The sequence below is a fragment of the Sander vitreus genome, chromosome 10, assembly GCF_031162955.1.
Source record: "Sander vitreus isolate 19-12246 chromosome 10, sanVit1, whole genome shotgun sequence".
Lineage (NCBI taxonomy): Eukaryota > Metazoa > Chordata > Actinopteri > Perciformes > Percidae > Sander > Sander vitreus.
The window spans coordinates 32,375,526-32,394,846 of NC_135864.1; the positions used below are offsets into that span (position 1 = coordinate 32,375,526).

Here is a 19,321-nt window from a genome sequence, read left to right on the forward strand (position 1 = left end):
AGTGCAGATTGTGTAGGAGGGCTGATATAGTCTATAAGACAGCCAGGTGTACAGCAGTCAAAGTGATATAATGGTAGGGGCTGAGAGAGACAGGCTCATGCTGAAAAGTCCATTTCTCCCCTCCCCCTGTGTGTGGTATTGAAGAGTTGGATGGCCCTGGGGACAAAGGACCTCATGTGTCAATGTCTCATGTGAATGTGCAGGAGGACCACAAACACATTGTGCATGTTTTATGAGTACTTGAAGTACTGTACGGTAGAGAGACAGAGTGCCTGGAAAACACACTGGACATATTCTGTTGACTAAAAGAAAAGGGTAAAGAGCAAAAGAACTGAGCAGCTCAAACTGGAGTTACAGTCAAAGCCTCCTAAAACCAATCTTAAAGGTGCAGTAGGTAAGCCTTATAAAACTACCTTTCTGTCATATCTGCTGAAACTGCCCCTATGTTCCAGTAGAACTACAGGAAGCAGGTCATTAAAAACAATCTGACTCCTCTGGCTCCACCTACAGCCTGGAGTGAGATTTGCAAAAATCCACCGCTCCCTGTTCAGATGCACCAATCAGGGCCCCACATTCTCCCTTGTGGGGGGAGGGGCTTAAGAGATCACTTGGGCTTTAGCAGAAAGGGGGGGGGGAGGACTGAGAAGTTGTCGATATTCAAATTCTTTGGCTAAGTCCTGGATCTTCACAATCTTACCTACAGCACAACATGCCAGTTCTGATAAAAACGCTTGGTAAGTTTGTATAATGTGTGAACCAGGGCTGCACAATTAATCACAATCTTATCCAAATCGCAATATGGACTAGTGCATTATCCAAATCGCAGGGGGGGGGGCGCAATATTTGTTAAAGGAAAAATATGTTTCAAACCATTCTGAATGAAATATTGTGATGCTGCAGAGACGTCCCGGCCTCTAAAATCCTATCCTACAGACTGAAGACAAAAATCTGTTTGGTCTGATCCTAGCAAATAAAAAAAAAAAAAATCACATTATAATCACTTGAATGTCTTTTAATTTGATTATATTGCAACGTAAATGAGAATAATGCAAAAATAATCATTCCCTCCAATATCGTGAATCATATCGCAATTGCAATATTAGTCAACATAATCGCAAGATATTTTCCCTTATATAGTGCAGCCCTAGTGTGAACTCAAATACACTACGGCTATGGTTTTTAGAGGCTTACAGTGTTTCCCAAAAGCAAAAACATTTTCACACTATCGGGACTCTTACCTGAAACTGTAGACTTCTGGAGACCAGTCAATCAAGAGTGTAGATGAAATGAGACCATTCACAACCATTTAAATATTGGCAGTCTTTATTTCAACAAGACTAAGAAATGTTGTTTAATATACATTTTCTCTTACAATTTAACATCTATCTCATCTTGTTTTTCCATAACATTTAGGAGATACTCTGACAAGTATAAATCTGGTGTACTGTTACGGCCTCTTTTAGAGACATCTAAACCGGCTGCTCTTTATTTACGTTTTTTTTCTTCTTCTTCTTCTTCTTCTTCTCAGTCTCTCCTCAGAAAGATACCTTTCTGAAGAGTCCTTTCTGTTCTTGTGGGCCAAAGGCTGATGGTAGGTTTTCAGCACCTGTCCAACTCAGCCGCTGGACCGCATCCTGCCGGCTGGAAAATGGTGCTGCCCTGGCCCGCAAGCACAGACATTTACCATCATCGCCCAAAACGTTTCCTCTGAAAGTTTGGGTTTCTTCACGCTCGACTCAACTCTTTCACATGACACGAACACATGCACAAGCCTTGGTAGAAATGTTTGTGGAACACACAAAAATCAGGAGAACTGAACTGAACTGAACCGGTCACATGCAGAGGTAATGCCAAACCAGCATCGCTATTTTTAAATTAAGGCTTCAGTATTTTATGTGGGTTGCTTAGCTTTTTTTTTCATCAAATCCTTCAAAGTCAGATTCCTAATATCGATGTCCTCGTTGATTTGGTCGTAGTCTTGCTTTTTTTGAAGAACATTTCATGTCAGCTTACAATCAACCTGTCAGTTTCAAAGCCAAACGAGAGGCACAAAGGCCGTGTCCAGTATTTACCATCCGTCTTAACTGCAGCCGATTGTTTCAGACCTGCAGACAAATGTGAAAACATGCCAATCCATTTTTCAGTTGTTTTTTTTACAAAATGCGTATTCAAAGCCCTCGAATCTGATCAATTAAAATCAATTACCTTGAGAAATGAATTATGTTCACCTATGTTTTTGCATATCCAATACTGGATTCTGAATACTGTATTTCGGATCGTCTATGTCCGTTCTAAAAGCATGTTTGCAATGACATTAAAATACATGCATAAGTTACTGTACAAAAGCTACATGAGGCAGCATCATTTTAGAGATGAAAATGGCCAGGTAATGCAACTAACAGACCCGATTATCAAATTAGAAGATATAGAAAATCTAATGTGCTTGTCAGCTGGTAACAATATACTCAAAACACCCTACAGGGAATCTGAGCAGATCAGAGATACAAATCATCAACATCTACATTCTTTCTTTTACCTCAAGAAGTTGTTAATAATGTACCAAGGTTAAAAATAAAATAAAAAAATAAAAAGGCACCATACATTGCATTCATTTTGGTAGCACTTGTGACAATACAACATTCCACCTCAAGTTGAAATGATGAGAATGTGAGAATAGGTAGATCAAATAATTCCGGGTCCATTCATATTGACACAGGCCGCTTAAGAGGCACAAGTGTATCGTGGGATGGGGGACATGGTTTAACAAAACGAGCACCCAAAAAAAATCACAAAAAAAAAACTGCGCACACTGACCAAAAGTGCCCCCAGTATCTGTGCACGTTGTCCTCTTCCACCACCTAAAACTAGCAGTAAAATCCACTGTAGTACCTAATATATATCTTCATACCAAAAATAGCTAAAAATTACATCACCTCTTCAACATAAAACCCTGTATTAAAATAATCTTTTCTTGATTTCAATTTGATCAAAGCACTTTGTCTTTTGTTCCTCTTCTCTAGTTTGATGTGAAACGCTCTGAACATACATGTCGTCACTTCCCTTTTTTTTTCAAACAAGTAAGACTGTATAGCCCCACCCTCTGTGCTGAACTGAGCTTCCAGTACCAATAAGGGCTTTCAGGACGTGTCAGCTTTGCCTTCTTCAGGGTTAATGCCAGGGGAGTCCTTCTCCTTCCACGCCAGTTACCTTTCACCAGGATGCCAGCCAACATATCTCAACTCTATCCGACACTTTCAACTCAACATCACTAGATTGCATTGACAATGAGAGCATGCATGAGGTATGACCTTACTTTGTAACTGTTTAAGCTGAGGAAATTAAATTAAAAAAAATAACGAAGGTAAATTAAAAGTTAGGTTGTGATAATGCTCACAGAAGACATACAATGATGCATGTTTGGGCTCACAGGGCGCCCCCAAAAGCTCTTCTAAAGAATGATTCCATCTCCAGGTCAAACATAAATACCTGTGCTGTAACTTCTCTCACTGTACTTCTGAGAAATGAGAAGACTGGATTTAACATTTCTCTGAAGCAAAGCGTACAAATGCTCCAATGGTTCCTTAGTTGAGATCAACAGCTATCTTCATAATTTCTGACTGGCTGATGTATGTCAATGTATAAGTAAGCGGACACAAACATTCACAGTATGCACATTCAAATGATTGCTATGAATTGTTAATGTTCATAACATAAAACACATTATTTGTAGACCTCTGAATAATGGAAAGAAAGAACATCCTCAGAAATATGAAGACCCACCACAGGCACTAAATGTTCAACCAAACATCTGGCATACTATTCAGACATCAGATAGCAATCATTGAAAAGGCACAACAATGTATTATGAGATTAAATTGCCAAAATAAGACAATTATATGATGTTTGTAAAGCTGCAAGCAGAGCCATAGTGTAGCTCCAAAAGAGCCATAAAGGAGTAAAGGTTTATCTGGGGGAAACAAGGTGGATTTCTTGGGAAGAAAATCATATTCCTGTACACTGATGTCCTCAAAACTTACAAACAAATAATTAAAAGTGAAGTTATTGTAATATTAAGAAGAGTTTTTTCCCCCCTATGGCGGATAGTCCAAGGTCCTGAAGGCAGTCTTTTTAAAGTCTCTCTGACAGTTTTCTCCTTCGCTCCACCAATTCTGGTTGTTTTCTTCCTCTTACTGCCCAGCCAGTTTTATCTCAAGTGGGGAGCGAGCAGGGCCAGGGCCAGCCCGCAGAGCGCCAGCGCCACGCTTCCCTGTGAGGCGACCCCCCCAGCTGAGGGCGAACCCACTGAATCAATCCGGGGTTTGACAGGGCTCCGTGTAGTGGAGAAGTACATGTCCCGGTCTGTGTCGCAGGATGGAGAGTCGCAACCGCTGCCGCTCTCCTCTCCTCCACTGCCATCCTCATCTAGACAACAACAAAAAAAACAGACACTAAGGGTCAGACGTGTACCGCTAGGACATGATGTCATAAAGAAAACATCAGGAAGAACGTTAACCATCCTCACCGGTCTCAATAGAGATGTCATTGCCGCTGTGTGCAGCTTTGAGCCAGCTTGTCATTTCCTTCAAAACAGCGATCTGACTGCGAATAACAATGTCTGGCTTTGTTATGTCCACGTCCACATCAGGGTTTGATACCTGATTGGCCAGTCCATTGCCAATGACAACTGACTCATACCTATGTAGAGCGAGAATCTATATTAGTCAAGATGTTGGATTATTTTACAATGATTGATGTATGGTGTGTGTGATGTGTGTGTGTTCATCTTACCTGCTTTTTGCTGTTCCATTCCAGCACTCGTCCCCAGGAGCAATCCTCTCACCTGCACACACGGTCTCTGGCAATGTGGACCAGAACTTCTTGGCATGTTTCAGCTTCTTCTTCACGTCAGTTGTCTGCATATAAAACATGCACACACAAAAAAATAAAAATAGAAGAAAGTCAGTCAGGCACAACTACTTAAAGCAAAGCAACAGTAGTCTGGTTGTGCTCCGGGTTTTTCTCAGTCCTTACCAATCGATCTAAACTTGTCCCGGCAGCGGTAGTGGGCCTAGCATCAGGACTGTAAGGGCGGAAGCGGCCGTTAAAGCCTGTGTCTTTGATAGAGCGTTTGGAACGTAAGGTCTTGCTTGGTTTAGGCTGCCCACATCCTTGGAAAACCTGTCAGAAATGAACAAGTATAAAGTGAACTTAGTGGATCTCTTCATGCCTTGTCATTCTTTTGTTTATTTTTTTGGAAAATACTGTGAAATGATACTGACTTTCTGTGACACTTGCATGCTGTTCTCCTGCATGTTCATGATGGCCTCGGAAATCTTCACGTCGATGGGATCCATGACTGACTCAAAATTAAAGGGACCTTCAAGCCTCTCTGCTAGACTAAGCATGGCGTCTGAAAACCAGAACATAACATCAAAATTAAAAAAAAAAAAAAAGCACTAGAAATGGATCCACTGCAGGATGTGATTTTAATTTGTCAAGCTTGATGTTGCAAAAAGCTGCCACTAGAGGGAAGCACGTGCCCAAGAGCAGGTGATCATTAACCAGGGGAAACTGAGACCTCGGGTTACGGCAGAGGGAAGCTGCTGCACAGCAAAGAGGCAGAACAAACCAGACGCCTCCACAAGAGAGTAGCAGTGTCAGCAGCCAGGGATGGGCGCATGTAAGTGTGGTAAAGAAACCAGGAAACATCGTGTGGAAAGAGTATAACACATACGGAGGACAACAGTGGATATGTGCACCACCCTGAACGTAATGAAACTGATCTGGCTCTGTGTTTACACAACACAGGAGCTGCATTCATCCTGTGGGTCACAACATGTACAACTTGCACTACCCCTCCCTCTCTTGCCTTTATACATGATGCTAAAGAATGAGGGGCGTGTTTATACATGTTTTTTTGTTTGTTTTTTTTACAGTAAACACTGTGGGCCTTTGTTAAACGTGTTCTTGCTAAACTGCAATAGCCCACAATACGCTACAAAGAATATATATCTCATCATCTAATTACCCCAATTCTATCATGTCACACTGGTTTCAAGCCCACAGAGGTAAAGAGAGATCCATGTTTAGATAAGGCTGAAGTAGATTAAGTTAGATTAGTTTGAACATAAATTATTATTATTCTTTGGTGAAATATGAGCACTGCAGTGGCAACTTGTAAAAGAACACGAGCAGGGAGTTGTATAAATATACTCTGCTGCCAAATCAAACACTTGACGCCATTTTGGTTATAGTGGGGTGCACTCTCGGTCAGGTTAGTTTAATAACGGCTGCAGAAGGTGTCCTTGATCGTGCGGTGACCACTTACCGAGGAAGTTGTTCCATTCAGTGTCCAAGTCGGCCTGATTGGCCAAACAGCCACGCAACACATTCAGACAGTAATTCTGGCAGGGTTTCAGGGCCACCTGGCCCGAGCAGTAGGGACAGTACAACATCTTCATGGATGCTCGCACACAGCTGGGAGACGCACTGACCTGGAGGAGGCAGAGGGGCAGTTAGCAGACTGCTATCATTTCACCAGAGCAAAAACACTCATCCAACATCACCACAGATGCATATTTAGACTATGAAAAAGCATGACCATTAATTTTATAAGCCAACTCCACAAAGCAGTATAATCTAATCACCAATGAATCACTCACTGCAGTGGAAAAACATGCCGTACCAGAACAGTCTACGTGGTTTATGTTATCAGAGACTGTAATGGAACAGTATAATTGTCCAAAAAAGATATGAAGTCAGAAACACAGAAGGGAGGGGTGGACACAGCTTTCTGGAAAAACCTTAAAGTGTCCAGTAGCTTTTTTGTAGCAAAGACAAACGTGTTACAAGCACCTTTAACTTACCATAGAAACTTTATTGACCACCTCTGGCATGAGGGTCAGGCCGCGCACAAAGGTGCGTGCAGCGACAAAGGCCCGTGTCAGCTGGATGCGGAGCTTGCGAGGCACATCGCCGAAGGGCTGCAGCTGCTCCGTGTGCTGGCTGACACACTCCATGTAGGCGTCGGTGAACTCGTACTGCACGTTGACCAACCTGAACATCCTCTCCAGGAGGTCGGCCCAGAAGTCCGACAGCATGGAGTCCAGGTTGACGGCAGCGCCGCCGGACACGTAGTACCGAGTCAGGGCCTCGAAGAACTTCTTGAACAGTTCTGCGTTCTGCACGTACATCATCCCGTATGTTCGCACGAACATGCTGTGCAGCGAGACCTCAGCATTTTTCAAAAGCTCACGGAAAAACTCTGTGGAGAAGAGAAAGAGATGGATTAGTGCGATGACTTAATCTTGAGGCTGCCAAAGAGCCAGAACAAACAATTTTACATTAACATTTCATGTAAGTCTTCAGGGAGAGATTTATTGTAAAGATGTTACCAAGGAAATTGAGTTTGTATGATGGATACCATATTGCTTGTGACATCTACAGAGACTGAGAGCTGATATTATCAATCTTTAACTCAATAACTTCTCCATATGATTTCACTTGTTTGGGCACAGTAAGTTCACACTTTGTGGGTATCTCATTACAAAACATAAGGCAACACACAAGCACATTGTGAGGTTTTCGTCAAGATGTTGCAATATACAGATTCCAGCATGACCACAGTGCATGTAAATAACTAAATTATTGCTGTTGTCTATAACAATGAACATTTCAAAAGTACAATATTGCTGCCACAAGGCTGTATTCTGGTACATCTAAAAGACCTTGATATGCAGAGCCCTCCACCCACACCTTTGCTTTCTGACTCTATGGCTGTGCTGCTGCCACCATTTGAAATCAGATAGACGGTTAGCCCGCTTCACCTGTGCCCATGTCCTGACATTTTGAGTATCTCAACAGAAACAGTTTAAGCATAAAATCTTGGATGAAAGGCAAAGGAATGTGTTGGGATGGGAGGGAGACGGTTGGAAATGAGGAGATGAGAGGAGTGAAGCACAGAGGAGTGAAGCAGGAGGGGTGAAAGGTGGAGCCGGAGCATCTCTGTCAGGCTGAACGAGCGGCCACGCCATTCAGCAGAGCCGTCTCTCCACATCAAGCCGCTTCAAACTGACCACCATCAATGGCATTTTTCTGTTGTCACATTCCATTCGCTTTCCTTTCTCCCGGCTTGTCTTGCACTGTCCTTCAGAGGCATTTTCAATAGGATTACTGAATAATGCGACCCCTCCCCCTCCCCTCCCATATATGGACCAGCCCTGCATCTCCCTCCCTCCGCTGCTTTCACTTCATCAGTTCCTTCAGCGAGCTCTCTTCACTAGAGACAGGGAACAATGACCTACTTCATCCTGAGGAATGTCCATCACCCCCCTCACCGCTCTTCCCCCCACCCCCAATAATCCAGGTCCCCTCTCCCACGGACACCCCCTCCTCACCCCCCCAACTTTCTTAATCTGAACAAAATGAGAATTCCTGAGTCTCTGAAAAATGCTTCCCCTTCAGTCTCGCTTGCATGCAAGCATACACTCACCCCCTTTCACTCATCTCTCTCTTTTTTTTTGTTCGCTCTCCGTCTCCCCAATACTTCTGTCCCGCTGCAGTTTCTCTGGGTGCCCTCTGCTTGGCTTTGAAATGTAAAGTTCCCATGCTCTCACAGAGGGAGACACTAAATGCTCCCTGCCACCAGCGCGCACACACAGACACACACAGACACACGTAGCACTGTCACACACACCAAGTAGCACTGTCACTTCCACTTCAGACTGACACACTAAAAAGAAAAAATTAGGTTGGGAGGGGTGAGGGTGGCTTGGGGCGGGTTAAATTGAGGGCTTTTTTTTTTTAACTCCAAATCCCCACTGTGTCGCCAAGGATACCGGAAACACTGCAGTCCCTCCATTTACCTCCCCGCCATCATTGCTCCCCCCCCCCCACCAACACACACGCATACACACACAAAGCCAGGAGAGAGGGCACCAAGTTCCACGCTCCATTGACAGAGATTAAAACAAAAGGTCCACCCCCAACCCCTGGAATGTCATAGTAGCCACAAGTTTAAAGTCAGTGAAAGGAGGAGGAGGTGATGAGGAGGAGGAAGAGGCATGAAGCAGGAGAACAACCCTAAACTTCTCTATTTCCATTCTACAGTTTATTAGAGCGGTAATGCCTATATGCTAAACAGATAAGCCCTGTAATGAGTTTGGACAAACCCACTGGTTAAAAAGAGAGCGGCCTGTGCAGGATGTGTGTGAGCAGTGTGTGTGTGTGTGTGTGTGTGTGTGTGTGTGTGTGTGTGTGTGTGTGTGTGTGTGTGGGGGGGGGGGTCTTTGGCCTGAAGTATGAGCAGCATTACACAGGCATCTTGCATTGTCATTAAAAACTGTTTATGACATGCAGCCGCCTGCCAGGCATAGGAGCTGAATATTCCCTCAGGATTTTTCCATTAAAGAATGCGCCTGTCGCTCAGCCAATGGTCTGACAGAATCTGGGTGAAAGGTTACACAAGAGAGTGTACACTGTAGCAAAATGTAAGGAAGAAGGACGACTCCTGCCTCTGAGTATTCGTCTTTCCCTTCCTTGCTCCCCTCCTCACCCTGTCATCATTTCCACATGTTGCAGAGAAGGCCCTAAATTATGAGCGATGATCTTGGGCCCAATCCATCATAGGAACAGAGGAGCTTACCGATCTCCTCCCACTCCTCCCTCCTACTTCCTCCTCCAAGGAACTTCCCTCCTTTCTCCCGCACCCCCACCCGTGTCCCTATAAACTCTGCTCCTCCCAATCCCAGCCCAGGCAGTAATTGCATCCTATTTGTGCCAATTAGTCCCTGTGCTTCTCCGTTTTCTTATGGGATGGGATTCTGTCCCTCCTGCTGTTGGACTTCAATGCTTCAGATGGATGTCTCTTATGTGTGTGTGTGTGTGTGTGTGTGTGTGTGGAGACAAGGGGCCTTAATCCATGTGCTTAAATCCCAGACATAGGCTTGCTCTGCTGGATGGGGTCAGTGCAGCAGGACAGACAGGCTGAGGCCAGGACAAACACACAAAGTGAGGAGACACAGAGAGGTAAGAACTATTTCTGGCCCTGGTCTTAACTGGCCATGACTCCCAGCTCCAGGAGCGTGATGAGAGCCTGCCTAATCACATACGCTACTTCCTGAGTTTGTTAGTGTGTGAGTGCATGTTGTTGTGTCTGTCTGTCATGTACAGTCGCAGCTGTGTTTACGCACACATGCATGCCACTTCTCGTGAGCAATTTGCTGACGTCATTATCACGTGAAAGTCCACTTCAGTAAAAGCAAATACAATAAGCACTTCCGGTGTTATTTTACTGACAGGAAGTGTCTCCTTTAGGATGTCTGGATGTGACAACAGGAAATAATAGGACGGCAACCTGAGCCTGTCACCGTATCCAGTGAGAGAGACTGTCTAATGGCCCAGGTGGAAGAGAGCACAGCAGGCCTTTGTAAAGAGATCCCACATCTAACAGTTCAGAAACAGCAGCAACCTGCCTACAGTGATGAGGAGGGGCAGGGGGCACAAAAGGGGAGGAAGGTAAATGAAGCGCAGGGAAGCGTTTCACTGTCAGCTCGAGGACTGCCCCCTCTTGGTCAAATAAGATGACTCTACAGTTGTTCAGGCTTTGTTAGAAGAAGGGCATGCCGTGATCAACAGCGAGACACTGTCGTGATGGAAAGAGAAAGGAAGGTTCGAGGGGCAAAGAGAGGGTTTTTTGAGAGAGTGGGACATGAGATTGGGACAAAGGGCAGTAAGAGAGGAGAAAAAGAGGGGCCGGACGGCTTGAGCAGCCACTGCATTCCGACACGTCACATTCCTGTTCACATCTGGCTGCAATACACACTCTCCTTGTTACGGACTATCCCTCACTCCCTTTCACGGACACATAAGATCTGAAGGTCTCTGACCCGCATATGCACAGGCACGCATGTGTAACCGCAAACGCATCAAAGCATGGACATAACTGCCCCTAACAAGCAAAATTCCAATGTATTCAGAAACTTTAAAATCCGACGCTTTTGATCTTTTACAGTCAATCTGTTTTTCAGTCCATCCTCTCCCCGCTATATTATCAAGCATCTTTTCCGGCAGAGCTGCAGTGGTGGCACGGTCGGGTGGCTGAGAGTAGTCAAAGCTGCCCAGGCTACCTCAGTGACTCAGCACTGCCGTATGTTCCCATGCGCTCCTACCCTCAGAAAGGGGAAACCTGATCCCAATATTTACAGGCATACACACATGTGCACACACACAGAGAAACAGGAAGTACAGAGAAGCCCAATTTGAAGATGTGTGTGGTCCGTCTGGAAGCGCGCACGTCTCTCTGGAGAGAAGGGAACGATGAGGCAGGGAGCTAAGACGTTGAGAGACAGGTGGACGGGCCAACGGACACAGACTGACTGTCTCCGCTCAGGGCAGTGCACTGGCAGGTGGGAGCGTCCGTCAAAAATCAAGTGCTGCTACGGGGAACACTGGCAAGCAGCATAATATAGTCTGTAAAGTGGCTGGTGTGCATGTGTGTGTTTGTTTGTGTAAGTGTGTTTGCTTACTGTCAAAGTGGTCGTGCCTCTGTCTGAAGGTGGATTGTAAGTTGGTGCTAAGCCTGGAGACGGGAGCTTTGATCTCCGTGTGGCTCTGCTGGCTCAGCTTCTCCTCCATCTCTACCGTGCAGCAGGAGAAACCCTGCGGACACACTTTCAGGGGGGCTCCTGGAAGAGACGAGGACAATACACAGTTAAACACCACGGGATTCAGGAAACTGTCATCACAAGTCGCATCAGCACAAAATACCTCCAATCATTTATGTTAGAATAAAACCCGTTGGTGATTCAATTTAAAGTGCTCATATTATGCTTTTTGGCTTTTCCCCTTTCCTTTATTGCATTATAAATCTTTTTTGTGCACATTATAGGTTTACAAAGTAAAAAAGCCCAAAGTCCACCCCAAAGGGACTTACCATCTCCAACAGAAAACACTGTTCACAAACTGCTCCAAACAGCTCTGTTGTAGTCCAGCCTTTACTTCAGAGACAAACGTGGTCACTTTGGAACACACGTTATAATGCTCGCCTAGCTGCTAGCATGGCACGCCCTCATACTCTGCTTCTGACTGACCTTACCTAGCTACTGAGCATGTGCGACTCCCAGCAAAGATGGAACAGAAGTGAGAGGTCTCACTCTGTAGCTAAAACAGAGAGCTCAACACACAGGGTGAAAAGAGGAGCTGCAGCAATGTGCAGTACAACAAAAATATGGTGTTTTTTGAAAATTAAACCATGTAAACCTATTCTGATATAACCTCTAAATACAATTATGAACCTGAAAATGAGCATAATATGAGCACTTTAATAATATAAGTTCAGAATTATAACAGAAGGGGCAGAGGGGCTCTGCAAATTGGCCGACTTTGGTGGATATTTTACTTGTCTGAAACACACATATCGACCATTAGCACAACTTCTTGCTTTTGTCTTGGAGGAAACCTTTCAACTACTGAGTAACAACTGCACTCCTCACCAAATCAAACGCACCTTGGCTGTGAAAACCACCTGAACTGTACTTAAGTGGATTAATTGCAGCTCAGAGCAGTCTTTAGCCGGCCACTTTACAGAGCCTTGCTCTTATCCTGGCACTTCCCTGTCCTGATTGATAGTTCAGTGCTGTAGCTTTCTCTGAGTGCTGTGTCCTTCGAAAACACAGACTTTTAAGAGGAGAGGATTAGCTCTTTACCCACTTTGCTGGTGAGAAGACTGACTCCAGCCATGTGAACATTGATGCAGATAAATGTAAAAATGCTTTTTTTCCTCTTATTATAGCTTTGAATCCACATGAGGCAGCATTTCGACAAACTGAAAAAGACATTTTTAAAAATGCAAGAAAATTACAGTTCTGTCTGTTGTATCTTGAAGCACCTTTTTTAAATATGATGTCCGTGTGACCTCAGACATCTGACCGTCGTTTTAAATGCTTGCTCTGTAAACAAACAGCCACCTGATGGAAACAGTGCAAAGCTGCTGGCTTAATTGGCCTTAACAAAAGAAAGGTCTTTCGGTTTTGGAAGTTCATTGTAGTTGGACAAATGTTCTGAAAATCCTTGTGTAGACAGACAACGTTGAACTGTTTAAAAAGTTTCAAACAGATCTACATTAGTGTGGACGCGGTCTTGGACCGAGCCAAAAACCTCAACCCAACCAAATCCTCTGAGCTTTTACTCTGTTTTCTACTCAAAACCATTATACAAAACCTAAATACTGCCTTTGATAAAAGAGCAACTGCCAACTTTGTGAGAAGTGAGTTTAACATCCAATTAAAAAGGAGGGTCAGGGGAGGACGAATGCAAAGTCGCAGCTGCAATAATGTTTTGTTTTAAATGTGGCTGTTGGAATTTAGGAGAACACAGGGATCCTTTCACTGCATCGAGGCACCCACGACCTGTTTGGTTTTCCCCAACAGCTCGTGCTTACTGACTCGAGGCCTGTGTGCATGCACAGGTTACTGCGACTGGCGGGGCTTCCATGTCATACATGGACTGGAGCTTTAATAATACCTGTAATGTTTTCCAGCATTGATTAACGTTAGACAAATTAAGCGTAAAGAAACAATGCAGACTTTCCACATGCTATGTACATTGAAATGTGTTATGTTTCCTTTATAGGAAACCTTGAAATGCATCAGCATTTGATTTGAAAGCTACAGGAAACTAAACAGGCGTTAGCTGGGCCTTGTAACGTCAATGATCATTATCAATAACAGTGACTTTCTTTCCTGCCGTTTCTTCACATCCTTTTCTTCTGAACGGCCGTGAATTGTTTTGTTAAGATGTAAATTATTTCACCATAAAAATCCAAGCAACTTCCTCCAAGTGATCAAAAGACGGCATAAATGATGACGTATGTCTCATCCACACTATAAGTCTGCTCATGCCCTTTACTGGTGAATGGATTAGGTTAAGCTTACTTCCTTTTCTCACGTGTATTAGAGCATGAACTAACCTTTTCCATTACTATTTTTTTGGTTAAGAGTTCCTCTGGTTTGATCATCAGTATACGACTGCGGGATTTTTCTGTTACCTTTCACGGCTGGTTGCCATGTTTAATATGTCGCCGTAACAACCTGAGCCATGTGGATTGTTCTGTGACATCTTGAGGTTGTTTTCATTCTTTCTCTAGTAGAAAAACAGGACTTACTTTGGCGACTTGTGTTTTTTGATATACATACTTTTGCATAGATAAGTCTAGATCAAGTTTCCTACAGCTTTAAGAGTGTGATGTGTGACTGGCTTCAAACAACACAACCCATCTCAGTTTTGCGTCAGTACGCTGAACATCAAACTGAATAACACACCACGTTTGGAAAGGTTCCCTGCTCGTCTGAAATAGTAGCTAAAATGTTGAAAAATGAAAACGGCAGGGTCAGAAGTGACTCATAGCAATACAATCATCTAAACAGGGCACCAGAGGGAGGGATGCGCCCTGGCGCCATAAACTGGACCCCTCCGTCTGGGATCAAGTCCAAATAAGTCTCAAGTCACTCCTTCTCTCACAGTCCTCTCCCCAAACTCATCTCTCTCCCCCTCCAACCCTCACCCAGTCCACCCGACCCCCCTCCTATATGCATATGCACATACACACACATACCCAGGCACAGTTGGCAGCCCCTACCTAAACACATTCACACATCACATCACTCTTCAACACATGGCTCTTTGTAACAGCACGATTGGAGGTACAGGGAGCCACACACACACACACACACACACACACACACACACACACTTACTTAGGTGAAACAGCCATCCAGTCTCTCCTCCAGCAGGGCCCCCTGCTTGCCCACAGCACAGGCGTACAATCAAAAGGGCTATATCCACATGGAAAATAGCCCTAGTTACCAAAGTACACAAATAAAAGTGAGATGGTCAATATTTCACAGGAATGTCTGTACAAATGTCACATTGTTAGCTCAAAGGATTAAGTCTCTGAAAACTGAAGATTCTTAGCTAATGCATACTTTGTGAAAACATTTTGGCAGCCAATTTCTCAAACCACTGGGAGAAAAATGGCCCTGCCTGGAACACAAGAGAGCGAACCGTTAACAAGAACAGTTAGATCCTATAAAAATCAACATCATGCCGGACTTCGTGTGACATGTTTCTGCCTCACTATTTCACAATGAGCTTGGTCAGTGGATGCATCAGTCACTTCTCTACCATCGTGGCATGAATAGTCTTTGTGTGATGGGTGAACTGGCTCTCAGTTGCCTTACGGTGGAGTTCCTTTAAGGGGCCTCTCACCCCTCCAGCTTCCCAAGTACTTGTAATAAGAGGCAGAGACAGAACATTGTTTAAATGTCGCTCAGAAGAGGAAAACTGCCATTTATGGTGGTCAAAACAAGAGAGCAGGATCTTGTAAACAAACATGTGACTGTGTGTCATGGTATTCATCAGCTCCTCCACTGCTCCCTGCCTTCCCTTTGTGGGGAGACCACCATCCCCTTTAAATGGCTCATAAAATAAGTCACTTCCCTTTGACATTGTCCTGCCTCTCAAACTCTGTTCTCAGAGGAAGGATGGTGGGGGAGGTGAAAACGCCTCACAGACAAAAACCAGATTAGACACCTCACCGCCCCCTCTGCCTGCCATCATGTGCCCCTGAACCAGACGGCCATCAGGGTGCCCCCCCCCACCTCCGCCTCAACTGCCACCACCCTGCAGGCTTAACCAGCGAGGTCAGGGGTTAACAGCCACTCCTCTGAGAGAGGTCCTGTCCTCTGACCCCCCCCACCGTCCGTCCGCCAGCCAGCACATTCACCGCCACACACAGTAACACCAACACACACACACAAACAAAAACCCATAAATACAAGCAATTAAGAGCCGTAAAAGTCGCAAACGCATGCAAAACATATAAATAGAAAACCTTAACATATACTCCAATCTGAAGTCATAAAAGTCCCTCGAGGATTATTCCTGTACCCAAGTGAAGTCAGGACATCGCTAAAACTGCTAAGGGAGCCGAGAAGGAGGCCATGGGGTTACGCATGTCACGAAGCATTTGGCGACGTCTGTCACCAATTGGAGCCTGGTGGTCTGCGACTGAACCAAACCTCCCAGCTTTCGCACAGACATCAACATTTGTAAATAATTAAATGATAAACTGTACGCTGCTCATAGTCTATGTACATACTAATTCAATCCCAGTGGAATGTGGGTAATTTGAGAGGGTGAACACTGCGGCAATTTCATTGAAAAACATGTGAACATTTTTCCAAGTGGGTCCGACTGATGTCCAGCATATAAAATTCAATTCAACATACTCAGTGGTGTGAAGTTTGCCAAACAACACACTTAGAAACACAAAGGTTGACTATTAATTGGCATATTATGCTCCCTGCTGTAACATGTAAAGGAGAGTGCTGCCAGTCTACTGAGCATTACTCACACAGACTGTTGTAAATTTGCACGCCCTGCAGCCATAACATTCTCCTCTTGCTTCTCACCTCTGTCTAGGGTGCAATTATCCTGGGGGGGGTGGTTCAGGGATTGGTGCCATTTGTTAGATAACTTTCAGTTTTGCGCCACATGCTGTCATGAACAATCACATGAGCTGAACCTATGGTCTTTTGATGTTTTACTTATAAGCATGACGTCTTATGAGTAACATTGTCGGCGTAATAATTTGTCAACTGTTTCAAACAGGCAAAGTAAAAGGGGCATGATGTGAAGCCCCAGTTGAAAGGAGTGATTAAAAGGCTGCATATCTCATTTCCAAAATCATAGCAATTGCTTTTTAAGTCATTCCTTTCTTAAATTCTTTCCTGTTACAGCATGTTGTCAAATCACCACTTTTCTTTTTGTCCCTCTCTCTTTCATCTGTTAGAGGCCACAACTGCAGAGTCCTATCTGCTTTTAAAAAAATGAATTCCTTTACACACTACTCATTCAAAAATGGCATTTATCCATTTCGGAAAGAAGAAAAAAAAAACTTTTCCAATTAGTTTCTCAGTGAGCAATTCAATGTTTCAAACTATTCTGATAACTTGGTCCACAAGAAATAAAGAAAGAAATCAGTCATTTGGCAGCGAAAGTCTCAAAATGCTTTGCTTTTATCAGCTTTCAGTAATAACTTGGGAAAAAGCACCATTTTGTTTAAGAGGATGGATGTGTCATTTTCCAATTAAACCCACACATCTATTCAACACGATGGAATAAATGTTTTCAAGGCTCCATCATTGTTCAGGGTTCAGCAGGGGAATCAGACCAGTCTAGTGCTGTAGTGCCTATTTTATCCCGCAAAGTTTTCACATTACAGTTAGGAAAAGTGCTTGGGTACAATATGATATTTCCCCCCATATTACAAGAAATCCTTTAACTAGGCGCGCTGACTAAGTGCTCAGTCTTATTTACAACCTGAAGGAGTAGCTGCAGGGGGAGGGAAGGCTACAAACATGCACACATTCACATCAGGCTGCTGCTCAGTACAACCACAGACTCTTGCTCAAGGGCATCATGCCAGCGGTAGTTAAAGGAGGAGGGGGGGGTTGTGTCTTGTTCACATTCCCCATCCAGATTTTCCTGCCTCTTGTTTTCGTAAGTCAAAGTGACGTCCTAGACAACTTGAACATTACTTTACTGCCAGCAGTGCATAGAAATAGTGATACTAAGGGTCGACTTTTCAGATTTCTCAAGTAGAAATGAAACAACATAAAACAATGTCCCGCTGAGTCAAAAAAGAAGTTTGAAAGTGATACTGCACTGTGTGCAATTTCACAATGAAAAGAGAGCTAAAGATTCTCGCAGATTTCCAAACCATGTTAAGGAGAGCAAAACCACAGTAACGTAAAAGCCAAGATAAATGTAACGCACGTCGTACTACATATTAAATGTATCTTATGCACTAGTATCCTGCGTACATGGGTGTACTCTGAGCTATGGCAGAACCACCGCAAAAAAGGGGAAAATGTTCAACAAGATTATGCTGTAAGCGGAAACCATTATTAGAGACTCGGCTGTTCATATGGAGGTAATCAGGGCAGGGCCACACTTCCACCTACTCTGTTTCTACACTTCAGCCTCTTACAAAAATAGAGTAATGACAAGTTTATAGCAGTTTTGGCCAAACCAATCATGCTTTTCAGCTCTCAGTTCATTAGGGAAGTCCAAAAGAGCCTGAAATGTGCTTGCAGGGGACTTCTGAATCTGACTGAAGAATTTTAACGAAATGGTGAGTAGCAATGCCAAACCCTGTCCATTTCTTAGCTCTAATGAGTTTCCCTTGACTGCTGCTCAGTGTCTCCGAGCAAAGCTCAAGTGAAAAGCTAAAGAACTGACACTGTAGTGGAAGTTGTTGTCATCAATGTTTAAAGGGGTTTATTGACAGGGTAATGTTAAGTTACTTTTCATTATCTCGGAGGTATTAATGTTGGCTAAGCTCTCTCCTTCAGAGATGCCAGGTGTTACATTGACCTGGACGACGTCTGCAGTATATTCCACACATACTGTAGATCTGCGGCCCCTCGCTGGGAGTGGCAACAGTTTTTAGCATGAAGCTCCAGCTGACCCATGACTCACACATTACACTACTCTCATAACTAGCCTGTAAAGTTTGTTACTAAAGTGGGCAACGGATTTAAACATTTGAAGTAGTAAAATATTTTACAGGAATTGTTTGAAATTGAAACCAGAATATCTGCATGTTCGCCAATAATACAATACAATAATACAATGTACTCTTCAGATAAGTTCCCTCTCACTATTCCTACTACATCGGATTATTGTTCATTTTGTACATTCAATTCATCTTTGTATATATTTCTTTGCACTACTGTACTTTACATTCTGACTGAATTTGTTGTACTGGTACCTTCTGTGTCCGATGACAACAAAGTTGTCTAAACTAATGAAGACGTGACACTCAAATACAGCTATCTTTGCCTCAAACTATAGCATGTAGGATTTGATCACGCAGCTTTGATACAGCGTGTCATTCGGCATGCAGTCAGCTGACCAGAAAGCAACTCTCTCTCACATGATAATAAGTCACGATACTTAATGTTGATTGGACCCATTGATTTGGCGTCAACCAGAAGTGTTAGGAGGTTGGTTTGCAGTAGCTCCGGCTGTGGGGACTTGGGAACTGGAGGGCAGCCGGTTCAAGTCCCAGAACGGGCCAATACCGAGTGTTGACTAGTAGCTGGAGAGGTGCCAGTTCCCCTCCTGGGCACGGCCGATGTGCCCCGAGCAAGGCACCAACTCCCCAACTGCATTGGGTTCTGACATCTCTTCACATCGATGCACTTGTGATGCATATGTGTGTAAATCAAGAATATAACCACAAAAAAAAAAACATTTC

General features: G+C 43.9%; 1 protein-coding gene across 1 annotated transcript in view; it reads right to left on the reverse strand.

Moving 5' to 3' along the window:
- Window positions 1-2,144: 2,144 nt before the first annotated feature.
- The window catches only part of gpc4 (glypican 4), a 32,268-nt gene continuing 15,091 nt past the window's right edge, over window positions 2,145-19,321 (reverse strand). The window contains exons 2-9 of the mRNA XM_078261179.1: window positions 11,526-11,684; window positions 6,867-7,264; window positions 6,329-6,494; window positions 5,280-5,410; window positions 5,032-5,178; window positions 4,789-4,913; window positions 4,523-4,695; window positions 2,145-4,422 (exon numbers count right to left, since the gene is read on the reverse strand). Of these exons, the coding sequence (XP_078117305.1) occupies window positions 4,205-4,422; window positions 4,523-4,695; window positions 4,789-4,913; window positions 5,032-5,178; window positions 5,280-5,410; window positions 6,329-6,494; window positions 6,867-7,264; window positions 11,526-11,684 (1,517 nt within the window). The 3' untranslated portion in view covers window positions 2,145-4,204. The remainder of the gene's footprint in view (window positions 4,423-4,522; window positions 4,696-4,788; window positions 4,914-5,031; window positions 5,179-5,279; window positions 5,411-6,328; window positions 6,495-6,866; window positions 7,265-11,525; window positions 11,685-19,321) is intronic.